Source organism: Aulonocara stuartgranti (genome assembly GCF_965226115.1).
Source record: "Aulonocara stuartgranti genome assembly, chromosome: 17".
Classification (NCBI taxonomy): Eukaryota; Metazoa; Chordata; class Actinopteri; order Cichliformes; family Cichlidae; genus Aulonocara; species Aulonocara stuartgranti.
Window position 1 is genome coordinate 9,835,238 of NC_138953.1, and position 21,786 is coordinate 9,857,023.

Below are 21,786 nucleotides of genomic sequence, written 5' to 3' on the forward strand. Positions count from 1 at the left end.
GATTATACTTGTATAACCTTTGTATAACCTATATTTGTGTTTTAAGTCAAATCTCAGTGCAAGTCAGGCTTTAGGCACACAGGCCTAGAGACCAGTCGCTGATTTGTATTCCCTGATTGGTTGGTGATTGGTCGTTGGGGGTTGGTGGTTTTTGCCAGGTGAAATCAGTCACAAAAAGGGTGCCGTACCAAGAAAACTCCTTGGGATTGCTGTGGTTATCAGAGGATTGCCATGCAATGCAGTTTGCATGGGAGATTCCAGTTTCACCGCCAACACAAAGTCAGTAACAGAGAGCGTTTTGGTCCAAAAACTGAGAGTTGCACTTGCTGAAATGTGTTGAATGCAGCTCTAAGGCACAACCTTTACTCTGAGGGTGTTTGCAGACAAATCAGCATCCTCCATGCAACCTGCAAGCCACTCTGGCAATCTGCTATAGACACAGTATACCTCACTGTGACCACTTTCACTTAGTGACAACAAGTAACCTTTCACAACCACTCACCAACTAGTCAGGGAATAATTATTTTTGTCCTCATAAACTTATCAGCATTTTTTTTCATGAGGTCATAATTCAAGGGAGCAGAAGGATTGTTTCCCCATAGATTTTTATACAAATGTAACTTTTTTAAAGAAAGAAAGAAAAAAGAAAGACTTCCCCCTGCTGGTCATTAGGGAGAGAGTTCTTTTTTAATAATGATACCCCTGATTCAGACCCAGAGGCTACCTCCAATTTTTAAGTGCCTCCAGCACTACCAGTGTAGAATACTATGTGGGACGTATAGGTCAGGGTGGATGAGCATGAAGTGCGTGTGACTTTCATTCAGTAGAACAGAGTTTCCGTCTTACTACAGACATGTAATTAACCGGCATGCAATTAATTCTGTTTTTATTAACAACAATCCACAATTTTCTCTGACCGTAATCAAGTGGTTTAACCCTAATCAGACCACATTCATAGCATATCTGGCACAACCACATTCGTTCCAAAACCTTTTGCAGCTGCTATTCCAAAATATTGTTGACATCCTTCAGTGTAATAAGGTTTTACACCATTGTCTACTTCACTTTCTTTCTTTTTCAGTAGGTTTGGTAAGACACCACTGCTCATGACAGGCTGAATATGTCTTTGCATTGCTCTTTAGTTCAACATGAACCATTTTTTGCAAATAACTGCTTCTGCAATAGCTATAGAGTGGAGCCACAATCAATTAATAGTGTAATTAAGTGTCCCTGAATGTCATCTACTGAACTCAGTTCATTCAATATAAATACTATTTTGAATAGTTTTTAAAACCTGCAGCAGATAAGAAAAAAAACAAGCCAATCACTGCTTTTTACTGGTGTTCTGTGATGCATTTTATAATGGTTATCAACTGTTTCTTTGGTGCGGTACACTTTAAAAGGTCCATCTTGAAAGTTTTTAGTTCCAAAAGACTCGATATGTATTCATCAGAATACACATCGAGAAGGCAATGAGGTCGGTCCATTAGCATCAAGACTAATTCCATTTCATTTGTGAAAATGATTCAAATGAGATTGTTCAAATCAAAAGTGCAATAATGCCAATCCATTAGTAGCCTGTTTAGGAAAACAAGATCTCAGGACTCAATAAAAGATTAAATGACTTGTTAAGACAGAGATTTACTTCATAAAAGGTATCGTGGCAATTCAGTCCCACTAAAAGCACAAAAAACACGCTCTCACATGACAACTACTGTGCACAATATGTCCACACACTCCAAAAGCGAACAATAATGACCACCAGGGCTCTGTCAATCAGCTGACAGTGACACTTATAAAACATTCCACTCTCTGCTAATCACATTCAGCCATCATTAACCACTGCTCTGTCAAAGACTAATTCAGGCCTAATAAAATCATGAAATATTTCTTCTTCTTCATCTTTTTTTTTTGCCAAAGAACTCAGAAACATGGTTTTAGAGATTTGGGGAAGCATGATAGAAGACTATTGACTTGTAGCTTAGCCTGGGAATGTAGTGACTCCTGTGAAATCCCTATAAAATGCGAGACTGGTGGTCATCCATCATTATAGTCAGACAGCACAGGCCTTTGTTTGTCCAGCACCGGCCAGCGCTGGACTGGCCTGGCTAACAGAGAGACTGTAATGTGTGTGTATGAGAGAGTCTGAGAGAAAGACAGCTGAAACAGAAACAGTGTGAAACAGAAAGCAGTGTGAGAGTGCGAGAGAGGGAGGCAGTTGACCTGGTGTCAATTAGGAGCCCATATCGTTCCATTCCCTGGGGGCGAGGCCGACTCTGAAACATTAAATCATTTCATTCACTTCAAACCGATCCTGCTGCCCCCACCCCCCCAAGCATTGCCTGTGTGCCCGAAATCTCCCACTGCCTGCTGCTTTGGCGACATTTTCACTAAACTGTGGATTGGATGAAAGCAGCTTGGATCTCGGAGGCTGTGATACTGCAGTGGTGCCTCATTTAGAAGGCAACGAGGTAAAAGACCAAAAGAAAGGCTGTTTTAGTTATCAGATATTGGGTGAACCTTCTTGTTTGCTTAATTCAAGGAACAGCAGGAATGCAATACATTTTAAACCACAAGTTTCTTTTACATATATTTTTGAGCCGAAATTTACACTGCAAAGGTATGATGGTGGTATAAATGACCTCTTAGGATCCTAATCATGGAGACTTTTGCTTTGTCTCAAGTGGAAATGGAAGTTATGATGATTAAGATCAGGTTTTACCATATGGAGAAATAATTGTCCAGGTGGTGCAGAATAGCATATACTTTAGCATTTAATATTTCTTATGGAACATCACTTGATATCAGCAGGACAAAGTGAACACACGTTACAGCAGGCATGGTAATCCAATACTGAAGTCTTCAACTCCCATAAAGTTTCATATAGTCAACCTCATCATCACTATGGATGACTCTGCTAGTGCTTTAGTTACATTCAGAAGAATATATATAACCTCACAGCTGGAACCTCTTCGTTCAGTTTTATTTAGCATATTGTAAAATGTTCAGCGCACCAGGTGTCTCACTGTTGGTGTCCTGACAAGGTTTTGGTTTTTTTTTGTTTTTTTTAAAAACTATAATATATGTGACTGTTAAATACAGTTAACAGCTTTTAATGCCACTGAAATGGATGGTTAGGTCACAGTTCAAAGTGTGAGTAACTATTTTTGTATGTGGACCTTATTCTTGATTTAAACACAAGTACTTACAGGACATTCCTAAACTGAATTCAACATCTCCACTCTGAAGCAGACTTTAATTTATAGAGACTGTATGGGCTGGAGATCATGCTTTCTACTGTTCAAACTTGTTTTAATTTGCTTCTTTCTAACAATAAGGACATAATCTTAACAATATAAGTGAAATACTGAGTTGACTTTGCTTGATTTAAAATGAAACAGCCATATTAAATCACATGTTTTGCTTGGGTGGGAAGTATCCAGCTCAGCAGCTTGTTTTTGTTGGCGCTTTCAGTCTGAGAAAGCATTTCATGTACTTCTAACACTAACTGAAGACTTGTTAATTGAAAATTATCTTCACACAGCAGAAAATATTAATGAACAAAGATCACATTAGCACAGTATCCACAGTATCTACTAAATACCAACAAATGAAAACTAAAATAACTCTTATGTCACGTTTTACAGCTAAAATTGAATTTGGATAAGATTTTGATCGAGTTTGCGTGCACAGTTATGTTTGGAAATTATCGCCTAAGCACTGTTAAACTTCATGCAAATTCTCAAAACTGATTTAGTAATAAATCCCATATTTCCGATCATTGTTTGTTGGTGGCAGACTCTAAATCAGCTTTTCCATAAAATCCTCTCTGACAAAATGTGACAAACTATTGTTGTTCTTTGTCTCCATATCGCTCTAATCCTCTTTCTCTTTTTCTGCCTCTCCATCCCTCCATACGCTCTCCCCAACCACACAGAAAAGGCCTCAGTACTGACCGCCACATAAACACATACACAAACACACAGAGCTATGGTCGGCTCTGTGGGTCTTAGTGGGGGGCTTAGCTGTGTGGTCACATTTTACATGTGTGTGTGTTAAATTGTGAGTTGGCCTGGGTGTCACTGGGTTTTGGCCGTGTGTGTGTGTGTGTGTGTGTGTGTGTGTGTGTGTGTGTGTGTGTGTGTGTTTATGGCTACAGATGATGAACTTGGCCAGACTTGGGAGAGGTCTAGCCGGATTTTGTCATTCACATTGTCTGTGTAACTTGTTGGCACTTATATTGAATTGGGCTGCAGTATGCATACATGTGCATGGCTGCATCTGTGTGTGTGTGTGTGTGTGTGTGTGTGTGTGTGTGTGTGTGTGTGTGTGTGTGTATGCTTGGCAGTTGGCATAGGTATGCAGCAGATCAGTTTAAGCCTTATAAACCCATTGTTGTGAAATAAAACCATCCTTTTTGATTTGTCATAACCCCTTTGTTTGATATTCTATCCATGTTCCTGTTAATATGCAAACACACTTTGGACTAATAGTATATAATATATCAGTCGGGACCAAGCAATGACATTTTGTCATGAAACATGGATCCACTATGCAGGACAGAAATGAGAAAATGGGAGAATGATGAAAACAGAGTTAGTTTGAAGGGGATTAAACAGAATTTCTTTTCATTGAACTGATCACAAATATCAAAAACACAATCTAAATATCTTAAATGACAAAATTAAATTAAATTAAAAAGACATTCACCAGCTGACTGCCCAGGAATCATTCCAGTGTTCTTGGTCCTTACTGGAGTCAGGCTTGTCAGCCCCCCATATGTCCAGTTATGAGCCCGTCCGTTTCATGCATGTACAACACACCCACACCGGAGCAGGCAAATAGTCACACACATACTCATAGCTATATTCACGAAGTGAACAAAACTTTAACCAAAGTAAACTGCAGGGGACCACCAAATGACTAAGCAAAAAAAAGTACTTCATGTACATTAACATTAACTTAAATTGGTATTAACTTAGTCAACTTGTCACAGAATCAAGGAAATGACAAAAGATTTTAATGTTCAACAACGGAACAATCCAAAGCAAAGGTTATATGTAATACGAACTTCTCTCAAAACTACACTCATGTAGGACTGCATACAGTCCTACATGAGTGGACTGCATACACAAGAGGCATATCAGAATGCTACACTCCAATTCCAATTCACATTCATTCACATTCATTTTAGAGTCCCAGATATAACCTAGTGGGAGTAACCCACTAGGTTATATCTGGGACTCTCCACCATTTGACCTTAGAACTGAAGAAGCTTCTCGGATGAGAGGTGAAACGTCTTCAAGCAACTTAAAGAAGTCCAGACGCTTTTCTTTGCAAGCTCCTTTGACTACGATGACCTGGATGACTGAGAACCTTCACAGACAACTCAGGTTAGTCTCCTCAGGTTATCTGCAACATGACCAATACTTACATTAATGTATTCTCAAGTTACCTTACATGAAAAGTACCTATTTAAATTTACCAACCTCAGTTTGCAACAATGTGACCAAAAGTTATATTACTGGCCTTTTAACACACTTATGAGGAGGTCAGCGTTATCTGACAGTATGTTTTGCACTAAGTACCGCAGCAATTTCCTAATGTTGTAAACCTGCTCAACATTTGGCAATAAAACCCTTTCTGATTTCTGAAGTTTTATTTTTTCTCTCGAAGCTCAGTTACCCATTAAGTTACAAGTATATCACTGTAATTTTGACTTGGACAACCCAAAAAACAACAACAACAACAACAACAACAACAACAAAAAAACATGTTTTGAGTGATGTGCATTTTAGCAAATTTTTACTGTCCACCTTTTCATATTTGCAAAGAATTATTGAAGCTTTTGAGTTAACAAGCTATTTTAAGTATAAAACCTTCTCTAAAACACTACAATGCAACACTTAAAAGATGAATCATAAAGACTGAACAAAATTGAAATTTAAAATGTACATCTACAGACTGCAGTTTAAACTTGCAATAAGGTGTCAAATCCAAATCTGTAAGAGAAATTTCTTTTTAACTGTTTAAATACAACTGTGGTTATGCCACAATCCCACACTTTACATTATGCTTACATTTACAGAAAGCAAATGGAAGACGTATGCACACACAATATTGTTTTTTTGTTGCTAGTCTAGGTCAACCAACTTTAACCTCAGGCAGAGTTCGCAGTCAAGCTTAGAACATCAACACGATTGATAAAAATACTTTTAGTCAGGGATAAATTCAACACATTTTACTTTGTCAGTAATTAGTTACCTCACCCGAGACCATCTTGTGGAAACACGAATTTACTCTGACACCATGATAAAAATGCAGGCAGCTACTGACCAGGGCAAACACACCTCTTCTCCCACGAGGCCACAAGAATCCAGAAACTGTTGCGTACGATACGAACATATGCTACGGGGTTGCCCTCTGATTTCTGCATGGTCTCACACACACCTATGTCTAACCAAAGTAACGACCAGAGTGACATATTTAAATAACAGCAGAAAAAAATACATCCCTTTTTCTTTTGTAGCATAACAACTAGCATAACACACGGAGAGACACAGCCAATTCACAGCATGTAGCTGCCATTTTCAGACTAAAAAAAATAAAAAATAAAAATCTACACAGATATAGAGAAAAACAATATTAAGCACTGTATTAGCTGGCTAAAATGACCAGATATCTCATTTTTAAAATTAATTTTATAATGCTGAATTGCATTAATACAAATTCTTTGTAGCGTGACGAATATATTTTGCATAGTAAACTTATATAGCCAGTATATATTAATAAAAGACAATAAAATAAGGAACTTACCAGGTGGTGTTGCCAAACTCTGTTTTTTTTTTCTGTTTCTTCTTCTGTTATTTATGGCAGTTATAATTGTTTTTTCGTTATGGTCCAGTGTACGGGAAATTCAAACAGGAAGGATGTTGAAACTCATTTTTACATGTTACACAAACTTAATATTTTGTTGATTGATTACAAAAGTATTTTGTTCAATATACTCAAACATTTAAGGAGCTGTTTTTTAATTTTTGTGTTGCACTGACTTTAACATTGATTAGTCAACTCACTGAAACATGTACATGTAGACAACTTACTTTTTTTTAAGCAGAAAATTGCTTTTTTGTTAAGTTCTACCGACAAACACCACGAATATTTTTAGAGTGTAGGAGAGCCCACTCAAAAGGTATGACTTTTTAAAAATGGATTATGGGTGTTCCCCAAAGCCTTTTTTTTCTTTCTTTGTTATGATATCACGATGTGCTTTTTTTAACCCAACACTGACCAAACTAATGTGCATGTTCATAAGGTGCATAAGATAGTAATTTCATACCAAAAAGTATCAAATCAAGTATGAACAGATTTATTTTTCAGCAATTTCTAGGACACTTCAGGTTGGAATACGGTTTTACAGCATGTTGTTCCAAAGATCAATTATGATGTTTGACTTGCGTAGCTATTCTTCCAACAGGGAGCTTCAAGAAGTGAATACAACACACTTGTCAATACAGGTCACAGATCCCACTGACATCCCACTGACGTCAGTTAAATTGAAGGTCAGTGTCAGTTCAAGTGCCACAAATGTGAGTGGGTAGACAATGAATTCAGGGTCCAAAGGTCAAAGAAATCAACCCGTTTCTTTAATTCAGGAATGGCTCCCATGATTAAGTATACATATTAATTTTGTATAGTAATTCACGACTCATTCTTTGGGTGTCTTGTAGTGAAAACAAAAACAAATGGGAAATTTTAAAGTTATAGTGTGTGATATTTTCAGAAGAAGTCCGTAGATTGTAGACTTCAGTCAAATGAGTTCTCTTTTCCTATCCTCCCAATTTATGTGCATAACCCTAGCTACTGTGGCTGCCGTGGGCCAAACATTTTTAGTCAGCCAAGAGAGAGAAAACATTAGATTTAGACTGCCAGCCAGCATGTTTCTACTACTGATTGTGTAAGAAATGCACTATATATCCTGTCTTCCTTCTCTCACCCAGCAGATGGCCGCCCCTCCCTGAGCATGGTTCTGACGGAGGTTTCTTCCTGTTAAAAGGAAGTTTTTCCTTCCCACTGTCGCCAAAGTGCTTGCTCATAGGTGGTCATATGATTGTTGGGTTTTCCCAATGTATTATTATGTATTATTGTAGGGTCTATCTTACAATATAAAGTGCCTTGGGGCAGCTGTTGTTGTGATTTGGTGCTGTATAAATAAAACTGAATTGTATTGAATTGAAATACATTTGAACATATTTGAATCACATCAACACTTAACAATAATAAACTATAAATAAATGTGGAATAAAAAAACGTGTCAACAGAATACTCTGTGGCATTTTATGTTTTTACCCCCAAATCACATCAAAATATCTGGCCACTGCTCCATCTGTGGTGAGTCTACTCAGATTGCAAATTGACTCTGGACTGGACCCACCCTCGGGTCTTTTTCTGTCTGGGTAGACTGTCAGTTCACTGTTTACCTCTGCTGTCGACATGGTGAATGCTGAGGAGCATGCGTGTCTATTTACTCTGGAGGAAAAAACGTTGCAAAAGGAATCCAATACAAGTCAGTGAGTCACTGAAGTTCACTTTTTTCTGACGACAGTGATGCTGAAGTGAACTGTTAGGATAAACTTTTCCTTTGATAAAGGTCGCTGTTAGACTCTGTTAGCTGCTGTTAGCTAATGTAGTGAAACCTTCTTTGAAGTGACACTTAGTGAATAAACTCATCTATTCAAATTGTTTATCATAGGGAAAATGTGATTTGTCAGACACTGAAGCCTAATGATAGCTTTCAAAAAGCTAACTTAGCTGCTTACCCAGTTCATTGTCCGGAGACAGGAAGGTCACACGTCATCTGCTGACAGAGAATAACTGTCGCAATATCAGGAATAAATGAGCATGAAAGAAGGGCGACATTTTATTAAGATGTCGGTGGCGTTGCGTCTTTCCTTCGTGTTGTCACTTCTTTGTTGAAGGACACCTCTTATTAGATGACAAAACTTAGATATTATTCTTCATATTTCGAGTCTGAAGGTGCAGACGCAGATTAAAATGTCCCTCCACGGCACATTAATGCCTATGAATTCTCTTCTCCTCCACCTATGTAGCCGGTGTCTTGCTACATATCTAAAACTAGTAAAAAGGGAGATGTCCTTTCCAGTAACGGTATTCAAATATGGCGGAGCAATAAAGCAGCTTCCACAGACCCGTGCTTATTCTTATGCATTTCTAACAGATTAATTACAATTACATGTGACTGCATCAGTTGTTGAATGACACACACAATTACACACAATGTATGGTTATGAGTACAACATTCTTTCTTTCTATTAAATAAACGTTTTAAAAAAACCTGACCATACCAAAATGTTGATGGAGTTTCATATAAGTTAAATACCAGAAAAACTGCAGCAGCCCAACTCTGACTTAATTAATAGGCAGTCACTTTGACTGATAGAACCCAAACGAAACCCTAACTTCATCATGAAAGCCAAACTGCAAGGAAAAATATATGATTCACTTACTTACTGCTTGTCATCCTAGCCCTTGCATCCAGATTACAACCTTGATCATCAAAATGTGTCTTTAGTGCGACTTAGCTTAAAGTTTTGAGCACAAACAAGTGTCAACAAGCGTGCATTTATTCCTCAGCTCCTCAGAAATGTTGCTGTGAAGTCTCCTTGTTGCTAAACCAACACAGCATTGCCGATTAAAGTGGATTTCAAGCTCGTTGCATTTGATCAAAGTCCAGCTGATATCAGAATCACGGAGCAGCTAAGCTCTTAGAGCCAAATCCATAATAACACTCCTACACCACCCACAACAAAGAGACAGCCAACGCAAGTAAATAAATGCAGGCAGAAAATATCATTTGAGGACCCCTCCCATCTCAGTGAAATAATACTGCCGAATACAAACCTCCATAATTGGTTGAAGAATTGGGTTGATAAAAGATGGAACCTGGACACTAAATCCATTCAGCTCATCTGTTTACTGCCGAAGCCTTTTAAACAAAACTGTTGTTCTGGTTTGATAGTGTGTCACAAAGATAAGTGTCTCAAAGAGTTGTGCGTTTGTATTTATTTTGTATTTATTGTTCATTGATCTCTTAACAGCAAGAAAAAAAAGAAAAAAAAAGTGAAAAGCTTTAGGTTTCTGACTGAAAAAACCCCATCACCAACGTCATACCAAGATATGTTTGATTATGTTAGCATTTTACTGCAGTTGGTCTGTCAGTTAAGCTCCATCTTCAAAAGCTGTTTTTGGAACAAATTAAAAAAAGAAAAACATCGAGCAGCGCTTTCAGCTCTCTTACTGTGCTGCACTGTCAATATTTTCCTCCTCAGCATTAACCCTAAAAACACACAGACACTAATGCGTAATGTCTTAATGTACAATAAAAGAGGAGCGACCTCTAAAAGAAGCGAACGCACGCACTTCTATCCCATACACGTGCGTGCGCCTCTCCTCTGCTTCAGGGAGCGGAAAAAAAGTTTTTCTCTGTCAGCCTCTTAAGTGGCTGGCCTTCAGCTATATTACCCTCGTTTCCTCCTCCCTCCCTCCTATCCCTCCATCTCATCTTAATGTGTTTGATAAAACATCAGGCGCAGAGGGAAGGGCACACAGCAGATGATGTGCTTTTTTGGCCGAAAACAGGCATCAACTAAAGGACGGGAATAAAGGGCTGAGTCCGCTCTGTCTGTCTGCCCGAGTCTGTCCATCCACTCGCTGCATTAAGAAGCTGCCCGGCTTCTTTTCAAAGCCAGCCACTCTCGTCGGGCCGCTGCATCTCAGGCCTTTTGTGCCCCCCTCAATCTCTCCATCCAACCGCCACAACCACCCCCACCCCTCCTCAGCCCATTGCTGAGTGTCTGTAATGGCCCAGACGTGGAGTGGGGTAGGTGGGGGGGCGGGAGAGAAACTAAGGAAGTGAGCGAAATGGAGGAAGAAAAAGAGACCGAGCAGGAGCAACTGGAGGGTGAAGGAGAGAAGGTACAAAAGGAGGAGAGAGGGAAGTGATGGGAAAAGTGGTGGCAGAGCAGAAAGAGGGGACACAGGAGCGAGATGGACAGAAGGGGGTGGTGGGTTGGGGGGAAAGGAGGCCGAGTCTTTAGGAGGAAGCCAGGCGGCACTAAGCATCTCTGTTGCTGAGCAGTCAGGCCTGCCTGCCCCCCTGGCAATGAAAACCTTTCCATCCCCACCTCCTTCCCCCGCACCACATCCCTCTCTGACCGCAGCCTCCTCCTCTCCTCCTTTGCCCACTTCCTCTTCTCATTCCACCTCACACACTCCCACTTTCATTCAGATTTGCTACTCTTATAAGGACTTTCCAGCTCCATGCTTTACCCCTATGAACCCAAAGAATCATTCGGTTCAGACACTTACAACATGGTCACTACATGTCTCTGTGAGGTCAGAGTACCGTACAAGCTCTAGGCTATTTTAATGACAAAGTATGTGAAAATAAAAATACTTTTCATATCCAAAATAGCATGTGAAGAACTGTAGAAGATTGTGTTTTTCTGTAGTGTGCACCCAGAGGGCAGACGGTTTAAAAGGCCCCATTTGAACTCCACCATAATGCAGTTGAAAAATTAAAACAATTATCAATGAAGATAAACTCATAAAAAGAGCAGCAGTCTCTGCACTGCACATTTCTTTGGAGCAATTTCTTTGTATGAAGAAAATCTGAAGAGGGTATTAAAGGCAATCTAAAAGGTGGAAAAGAGATTTTCAAAGATGGAAAAGTTTCAAAATCTTCCCGAAAAGTACACCGAGTCAAGTCGCAACACCTTCTTTCACAACCCAATGGGTCATGCTAATGTATCTTTTAACGTCCTGTGACAAAACACTCTGTGGCGCTTTAGAGGCACACATTGTGAAGGTGGATCAGTTCATTGAGTACAAATGGAGCTCAAATTAAAAGTTGCTTAATTTCGCAGCAGGCAGAGACACAAAGAAGGTGACTAATAACTTGCAGCAGCATCTTTTAAAAGGGTCTCGGGAATGAAAGCGGTCTTAATTTTGAGGAATACTGTCATTGGTGTGAGCCCAACAATCATCTTGCACCGATTTGTTTACAACAATTACAAGAAAAGGTAGGAATATTAACTTGCCCACACATGTCTCCGACTCAAATGAAAAGAATCGCTATTTGGCCTGTCGTCAACTTCAGTGATCCTGCTCGGTCTTCAGGACACACACACACACACACACAGACAGACACACACACAGTCAGTGGCCTCAGGACTAATTGCTAGATTGGAGCAGATTTTCTAGTTCAGTTCAGGGCTGTAATTGTGAGGAGAGCTGGGAGGAATGACATGGCTTCAAGCTGAGAGGACAAATCACCAGAGGCCAGCGATTAGACTGCACCAATGTTCACATATCTGTGTGTGTGTGTGTGTGTGTGTGTGTGTGTGTGTGTGTGTGTGTGTGTGTGTGTGTGTGTGTGTGTGTGTGTGTGTGTGAGAGAGAGAGAGAGAGAGAGAGAGAGAGAGAGAGAGAGAGAGAGAGAGAGAGAGAGAGAGAGAGAGAGAGAGACTATGTATGTATTGGGGGTGAGGGGTTAAGCCAACCATCTCTCACTTCCAAGTTTCTGTGGCAGTGACCCCAAAGAGGCACACGTGCACACACACAGACACACAGGCACACCAAGTTGACCCCTGCAGACTCCACAGTGCTGCACACCAGGCTGTTGAGAATAATTTGAGAGCCTACTTGCGATTTACTACAAAAGAGAAAACTACAGCTCTGCTGGATGCATTTATCTCTCTGAAAGGAAATGACAGAAAAATGAGAAAAATTGAACTTTTTTTACAACTTCTCATATCTTCTTCATGCTTGTGTGCATTGTGTAATACATCTTAACGTGCACAGAAATGCAGGCTTCAAGTTAGAGGATAAAGACAAGAGCAAGAGAGACTTTTCACCTTTGAGCTTTGACCTTTTGTCAAATGTGAGCAGGAAAAGTGCATATGGTCGCTGCAGCCTAAAATCCACAATTTAAGTAGGTTTTGAGATTGCGGTGAGTTACCGTAAAAATTACAGCTTTATGGTAACAGCATAACAAATGTTAGCATACAAGAATACTCATAATCTTAAACTAACTGCAAAAACACTAACAGAGCAGAAAAGAACTGGGACACAATCTTCTGCAGTGGCCTTTAGCAAGGTATCTGCTCTTGAGACATGTATGGAAGTCCTGGTCAGCTGCTTGAGAGAATGCCTGCAGGACTTCTGTACAGCTGCTGTGTTCAGCTGATAATTCACTATAATGTTACTCTACCACAACTCTGAAATGAACACACACAGCTCCAAACAGAGCCAAAAAACAGAAAAAAATAACCATTTCCTGCAACCCACGTCTAGCTGTCTTCCTCTCCCCGCAGGGGGACCCTCAGACACAGCAGGACAGGAAGGATGCATGCCGAGAGAGATGGCAACACACACAGAGACACACACAGCAGCGCCAGCGTTTTGCTACCAGATAAACCTGCATGAAAACACTAGCACAGCCAGGAAGGCCTGCTTTAGAGACACTTATTCCTCACTCCCTCTACATCTGCACCCGCACCTGGGCTCTCTCATGGCATAGCCAGCTTTTAATAAGAGTGAGAGAGAAAGAGGAAGAAGACAAAAAAACGAAGGAGAAAGGATATGAAGATATTCGCACAGCCAATCGTACAACTCCGCATCGCTCAGCCAGCCGGTAACAGGGAATCAGGGAGTCAGTAAATCATCCAGCCCGATCTTTTCAGTCAGCTTACCTTGCCATGATGTCATGCTTGTCATTATGACAAGGGCCACAGTCCTCTCATCTGATTGGATGTAATCCAAACCAGCATTACATCCATGGCAGGGAAAGGAAAGGAGACTCCACACTCACAAAACTCTAATACTGATTTTCTGGCTCTCCTTTTTTTTTCTTTTGGTCTTGTTGCAAGCGTCTTGTTTCTCTTTTTTCGCTCCATCCTCCAGCCTAGCCTCCTAACAGGCTTCACACTTCTGCAGATTAAATGTCCTCCTACACTATGACCTGCACTATTTCTGTGACAAGTCATTTATTTCTTCACTAACACTCCATCTTCCCTACCTGGTCACCTAATTCTACTAGCATTCAGTGCGGCCTGTTATCAGTCACCACTGCCTTACCTTTTCTCACCTTAGCTGGGGCTGGGCTGCATCCCCTGCCCTCCCACCTTCTCACTTTCTCCCCCGCCTCCCTCCACCCAGCATCCCCTGGCTTGCCGTCCCCTTATCCCCCCCAGCCTTGGAGCTCGTAGCCCGGCCTCAGCTCTCCCTCTCCCTGCCTCGCCTCCAGCCTGCCTTCCCCTCCACTCTGCCTCCCTGAGCCCCAGCCTTCTGCTCAGTGTTCAAGGGGAGAGCCAGCTAGGAATGCTGTGGCTCTAGACGTTTTGTCCAAGCCCTAGGTCTCTTTCACTGAGGCAAGATTAGTTCATACAAAAACTCAACAATACACCACTGAAAGCCATTGTTGATATTCAACATTTTTCACATAGCGGAGCAGAATAGACAATGCGGCAGCCGGGAAAGCCCGAAGCGGACTAGCAGGGCTGATGGCTGATGGTATCTCAGCTGAGCGAGGCCTTAATCCCTTTTATACACACACACACACTCACGCAAGTGTACACACTCTCAACAGACTGGAGACAGCAAAATCAATACTGCTCGCTCTGTCTCTGTCTGAGTGTGGATCAGTGGGTGGATGAGTGTGATAGGAAGAAAAAAGAGTATACTGTTTGTGTGAGCGTGTGTGTGTCTGTGTGTGTGGGTGGTGTCGGACTGTCTTGAGCATTCTTAGATCTTTGTATAAGATATAAGATTTCTCAAGGTTTTCTTGCACAGGAACTAACTGAAGCAATGTGATGACAACTGTACTACAAACTAATTTAAAACAGTAAAGATTGTTGTTTTTTAATGAAACTGACACAAAACATTTAGAGATCTGTTAAGCAGCCACCTAATTTAAACCCGAGAAAGATTTCTACCTAAAATACAGTCAATACAGTCAACTCTCAGTGGAATTGTATGGTCACAACACAATCCTGCTGTTTAAGTGCCTCACAAAGGACCAAAATGGGTTAATTTCATCAATAAAATAAAACAATACAGCACACCTCATGTTAAAAAACAGTATCTATCCACTCTGCAAATTCTGCAAACTTGGCCGAACTTTAAGCATTATAGTAACAAACACCATTTTCATATGAATTAAAGTGAAATCTAACTTTAATGTAGATATGGCTTTATTCAAGAAATCACTTCTGACTTAAAAACAAGGCCACTATGTTTTTTTACATCTCTCTATCATTTGCTACTTTTATATCTTATTTAACACAAAATTGTATTGATATCATGATTTATGGTTCACATGAAAATGAAAAGTAGGATAAAGCAGGATATGCTGTATGACTGGCCACTGGACTTTGGACTTCGCTTACTAATGGGTCATGATCACTGCACTCAAATAAATTACTTTTAATCCTCAATAAAAATGAAGCGATAATTTGGAGAAAAATGCAAATGAAGTATATAAAATGATAATAATTCCTCATTAAAAAATCAGGTAAATGTCATTTAAGTAGAATCCTTTGAATTTAACATTTCGCATGTACTTACGTAATAAGATTACATGGAAAAATTTGCCTGTAATGAAATGACAGCAATGACTCTGGGCATAAAATTTGCTTTAAGTACATGTCCATTTTTTACATACAGTCTATGGCCTCACAGTTGATGAATAAAAGGCTATTTCAGTGGTTTAAACCTGTAAACATCAAAGAACCCAGACTTTTATTCTAGTGCAACTTACCATCCCAAATAATCACTAGTTTTAAAGAAACCAGGTGGTGCTCCCAGCAACAAGTGACCTGAATCTGATGAGAGAGCAGCCCTTTAATAGACATAACACCCTTTTAAAAATCCACATGTGGGAGACACACTTGAGCTAGAATCTCTGGGTCTTCAGTCCAACTAATCACAACATAACTGGGTTATGAATATCTTCCAACGGTGAGAGCCGGGCCAGCTTTAAATTTTTTTACCTTGACACAGTGGAACGCTGCAGAGAATTTTAACTGCATTCCTTAAAGATGAACAGCAAGGAGGTACTGAAGTGTGAGAATGAAAGAGGACATTTTTTTAAAAATAAAGCACTGCCCAATTTTCAGCCACAAGGACAGCTGCTGGATTCCAACTCTGAGCATGGAATCAGTCTGAACAAGCATTTATGATTACAGCTGGTTAATGTAATGAATGCCATGTCATGTAAAACTCATAAATCAAGTCACGCCGGCGGAAACATTTCATAAAACATGATTAAAAGTGTCATGTAACACTGGGAGCAACGGTGTCAGAGTGAGACATGTTAATTGTGCACTAATGATATGTAATGAATGTCATCAGCCCCGAGGCTCCGGCTAACGAGCTAAATGAACTGGCACTAATGGGCCCGTTAGCTTATCTTAGCGCTAACATCAGCTAGCATAATAAAGGGTTTGTCTTCTGCTGACAGCGGCTGACGACTGTGAGTGGCACTGCAAGTTTCTGGAGGTGTCACATTAGAATTAGACGCTTTTTAGAAAAAGCCTTCAGATGTCAACAACAACAGGAAAACAAAGACTCGGAGGACTTTTTGTCACGCAGACGACTAAATGCAAAGACCTGAAAACAGATTCTCAAATGTATTTTTTAAATGTTTATTTTTCTCATGGCGCTGTCACAGGTCTTCCTTCTGCTTTCCACCTGGACTCCAAATCCAGATCCAGATCCAGCTGCCGGGCTTTCCCTGGACCCCCAAGTCCGCTAGGTAGCAGAGGAGAAGAAGGAGAAGAAGAGGAGGACGAGGAGGGAGGGGACAGGGGCCCTCTCTCTCTCTCTCACTCTCGCTTTCTTTCTCTCTCTTTTCTTCCAATTGACCAATTGACAGGTGATTGATGGCTATCTCTTCAGCCTGACAATGAGTAGCATTAGCATAACTAAAGCAATGTACAGTAGAGTGGGGCAAACAGTAAATTACATGTTACCCCCCACTCAGCTCTCACTCCCTTCTCTGTACCTCTCCCTCACTCTCACTCTCTCCCTCTCCCACTCCACTCACTCATTCAGCCCAACACTACGGCAGGCAAACAAAACAAAACAAAGTATGCTTTTTGTCCCTCGTGTGAGCCCTTAAACAGTGCAGCTTGACAGCTTCTTTAGAAGGAGGCACACAAAAGGCCTGACAGTGAGAGAGAGAGAGAGGCTGAAAGAGAAACAGCACAGTACAATGTGAATAAGACATTGACCTTGGTGAGGGTTTGTGTGTGCTGTTGTTTGGGATGGCTCTCACAATGTATGTCTAGTTGAGGAGTGTGAACTGTAAATTGATTGCCAGCATTCAGACCACAGCCTTGTTCTAAGTGTTTAATATATTCTTCATCTGAAATCTAATTCAAGCTACCGGTGCCCAAAACTTTGCACTTTCCTTCCATGTTAGTTTTTTCTGAACTGATCTCCATCTCAGCCACAGACACTATTCAGGTTTCTCGTATTTAGTATTCAGGATGTTGAAGATGGAGGAAGAAAAGGGGAAGGTTCATGGTTAAAGATGAGGGTTGGTGTGACAAAAGAGGATAAGGATAGGGTGAGATGGAGGCAGGTAATCTGCTGTGCTAAAGGTCAGAGCAGAAAAAGAAGAAGAAGAACAAAAACGACCAGCCAATTTCTCTCAGTGACAGTAAACAACTTCCTGCAACCACTCACCAACTGGTCAGGGAATAAACACTGGTGACTGGTGGTTGCCAGTCAGTGAGTATGACTCGGTCTTTAGCAATCAGTTTCCCAACGACTGCCAGCAACCTCTCACCAACTAGTTGGGGAATATATATTTTTTCCCTCCTGACTTGTGGTTTCTAGTTGGTCTCCAACTGGTCTCTAAGTCTTTGTGACTGGGGCCTTATACATTTGACCCCACAGTGTTAGAATAATATTAGAATAATATTCAGTGATACTGAGTTTATTGGATAGTTCTGTAATGTCGACGATGTCTAATGTATTTTTAGATCTGTTTGGATTGTCATTGCATTCACTCAGAATTTGGTCAGACCTATCCAGAACTGGGGCGGCACGGTGGAACGGTGGTTAGCACTGTTGCCTCACAGCAAGAAGGTCCTGAGTTCAATTCCACCATCAGGGCAGAGTCTTTCTGTGTTCTCCCCTGTGCTGTGTTCTCCCTGGGTACTCCGGCTTCCTCCCACAGTCCAAAGACATGCACTTTGTTAATTGAATATGTTATTTGAATCTAAATTGCTGTGAGTGCGAATGGTTGTCTGTCCCTGTGTGTTAGCGACTTACTGGCGACTTGTCCAGGGTGTACCCCGCCTCTCAGCTAGGGTAGTCTCCACCACCCCCAAGAAAAGGATAAGATGAAGCAGATGGATGGATGTCCAAAACTGCTCAGAGGTGTTTCCAAGATGGTTGAAGAATTAAAAACAATAAAATAAAAATTGCTAACTAGGTATTAAAAACAAGCTTTACACATGGGTTGCTAGCAAATTGACAGCAATTTAGGAGAATGTTCTTGGATTTCAAAAGCTAAAACTTTTTAATTTAAGCATTATCCTCCTGCTGCTCTAACCACACAGGTGAGGAAGGTCTGCTAAGCCACATCTGCTTGTCAGCAATTCAATCATACCTGAAAGGCTTGATTTAAATCCCAGGCAGCCGAACAAGCCTCACATATTCTGTTTCACATAAAAATATGTAGATGAGAGGAGATAAAGATGCTCGAAAATGTGAGTAAGTTTGAAACCTCTGCAGCGATATTCACATTACTATGATTCATGTTGTCCTGCCACCGTGACCCCTCAGACGCGTTTGCTCAACACTTTACACAAACAAGCTTCAAGCAAACTCGGGCTTTTAAGCGCTCGGCTGAGGTTAGGAGAAGATCACAGTCAACACGAGATACAAACAGCAGTCTTCCTTTTCAGCATCCACCCTTTTTTGATTCAACAACCACGTACACACGTACACATTTTTCACGAGAACACCACTTTACCAATGAATAAGTAAATGCTACCGTCTTATTCATTTTAATGAAAGCAGTGTTCTCAGGCAGAGAGCCTACAGCACGGAGCGCTTCAATAATTAAATCCACGTAAAAAGGTGAATGTCATAACGCATTGGCCAGAGAGGAATGCATAGTTATTCTATCACTCAGGCCATGAGTGCCACATTTTCTACTTCTTCTTCTGCGCTACGTATTATATATATTATTGTCTGCACCGTTTATCTACTCTGAGCAAGGATGATTGTTTGTCCTTGAGCTCAGACGTTCGGAGGATGAGAAAATGAATGCTTGCGTCATATACTGTTGAAGTAACAAGACCTTTGCTGGATAGCAGGAAGGATGGATGAACAGACAACCAAAGGGGTGACCACATACTGGCCTGGTCTCCTTTCGCCGCCACTTGGGCCAGCAATCTGGTCTCTAATTGTTCATTCATGGTGTGAATCTTTAAATGGGGGGCCCTAGCCTGGCGCTAAGATAATGACTCGCTCTGTGTCTTTAGCTAGTGAGGCTAAATTACCACTGGGTGCAGAGTTACCATGGAAATAGGCCACAATGAGAGTGATTAGTCTTGTGTCTTTTACACACCGAGACACGGTGCAGTTCCTCCAGTTCAGCGGGAAACATGGAAAGCCTCTTTCGTTCCCTCTTTCTCCGTCAGCCTCACGTCAAATAGTATTTTATTACAGTAGGAGTAACAGTACAAAGAGCATCCTCGGGTATAATTAACAGTGATTATGTATCAAGGCTGTTTTTTCGTTACTCTTTTTCTTATCTGAATGGGCAGTGAACCCTTTCAGGTACAAGCCCGATAAGGAGATATTTATAGCTGTCAGAAAAGATATCAGTTTCATCTTTAGTTTACTTTTGTTTGCTACACCAACAGATGCTCTCAGATGCTTCTCTCTCACCACAAGTTTCTATGACAACCTTTTCAGTCACCAAGGCATCTTTTGCTGATGCTTCTTCTTTCCTTCACTGAGCCAAAGAGTTCATTTGTCTTTGTGGAGATTTGCTGCAAGCTGATGCCAGTTAGTTTATATCTCTCTCTTTTTTTCTTTTTTATTTGCTTATTTGGCTTTGTATCTTTGTATCTTTTTTGTTGTGTTTACTTTCTTTACGTTATCCCTTTTTTCTGCTTTTTTAAGTTCACTGCCCAGTTTCCCCAAAATTGTGTTTGTTCTTTTCCTGCACTGCCTCCTCTACTCGTCTATGCTGCTGCATGTGTGTATATCTGTGTATATGTGAGGATCCTATAGAGCTGAGTGGCATACAACTGATACCAAACCAAGGAGAGGAGAGGAGATAATCTGTCTCAGTGTGACGCTGCCAGTGAACATCAGGAGTAGAGAAACTGAAATAGCCATCATTACCTGGTCCCGCTGTTGGCACCCGCTGAGAGGTCTGTGTATGTGTGCATGTCAGTCAAATCAGTGGACCGCAGAAGACCAGTGATCATAATATTTCTTACTAGAGCAGGACGGATGCTAATCAGTGGAAGAACAATATGATTCATCCTACAAACACATACAGCTTTCACTGTATGTTATAAAGTGTTTTTAAAAATGTATAAAAACAACTCAAGGTTGCACTACTGCACTGAGTGTACAGAGTTTCATTTTCCCGATGAAATTAACATACCATTTACTGAAAGGCCACAGTCAAGGCCAAACAAATGCTCACCTTTGATGGGAAAATTGTCTACTTCAATGTGCCAGTTTTTGTTTGATCAAAGACTATATAGTTACTGTGAAAATTTTAAAGGAAGATAGCTGTGGTACACTGAGAGCATTGGATCCTTTATTCTACCTTTTAGCTTGATTTAGGCAACAAAAGCACTTGGATTAAAGGGGACCAATTATCCTCATTTCCAACTACATGTTTTTATTCTTGGACTATTAGAGTAGCTCTCCATGACTCACAGTTTGGAATGATCCTTCTTTACCTTATACTGGGTCTCAGCTTGGCACCCAGTTCCTGCACTGGCTGAAGTTACGATTTAAGCTCTTTCCACCCCTTACTTTCTTCAGATTGGCTGCCCCAAACAAACAGAAGGTTTGAAGACCAGTGCTCACCAGCCAGAGTGGTGTATGTGCGATGCCTCTTAGCATACTCCTTAGCCCCAGTCGGGCTACCAAAATCTATCTCTGCCCTGCCCGTCGGGCTGTTATAGGAAGGGAAAATATATGTCAATGCTTTTGCATTCTTTCGGAAATGTAGCTGGGTAATTATGTCATTGGCATCTGTGAGCCACTGTCAATATGTGACATATTGAAATCGCGTTTGAATTTGCGCTTGTTTTTTGCTTTCACTTTGCAATCGCGCGAACTGTGTATAGAGAGCGACAGCACTGACTGGTGAGTGACGATAATTTGCGCACCAATTCCTCTGACATCGTCTTATCAATCGTTAGCTTACTATGCAAACATGACAAGTGAAATCTACCGCAGCAAACTTAAACATGTGAGAGGTTGATCGCGCAGAGAATCGCTGAGCTTATGTGAGTGCGTGTGTAAAAGCAGCAGGATATATATTTTAGTTCTGCTGAGCCAAATAAGACAGGTCAGGGTGAAGAAGTGACCACAAAACAGAAAAGTTATGACAAATCAGACTATACGGCAAAAAGAAAGTGCAGCTTTATGGTTTCATGGACAAAAGAATTTCTGTGGCTGCAATATGACGAGCTATATAACCAGGGCTGCACATAA

General features: G+C 40.8%; 1 protein-coding gene across 14 annotated transcripts in view; it reads right to left on the reverse strand.

The window, feature by feature from the left end:
• LOC309692457 (uncharacterized protein) overlaps nucleotides 1-21,786 on the reverse strand; it is a 185,512-nt gene that overhangs the window by 80,306 nt on the left and 83,420 nt on the right. For 7 of the 14 annotated variants that reach the window (XM_082510990.1, XM_082510981.1, XM_082510988.1 and 4 more), the window contains exon 1: nucleotides 13,773-14,225. The exons of 3 other annotated variants lie outside the window; for them this stretch is intronic. In XM_082510990.1, the coding sequence (XP_082367116.1) occupies nucleotides 13,773-13,780 (8 nt within the window). In that variant the 5' untranslated portion in view covers nucleotides 13,781-14,225. Of the gene's footprint in view, nucleotides 1-13,772; nucleotides 14,226-21,786 lie in introns of those variants that run through there. 4 more of the 14 variants (XM_082510985.1, XM_082510984.1, XR_014272315.1 and 1 more) reach the window with 3 other exon arrangements.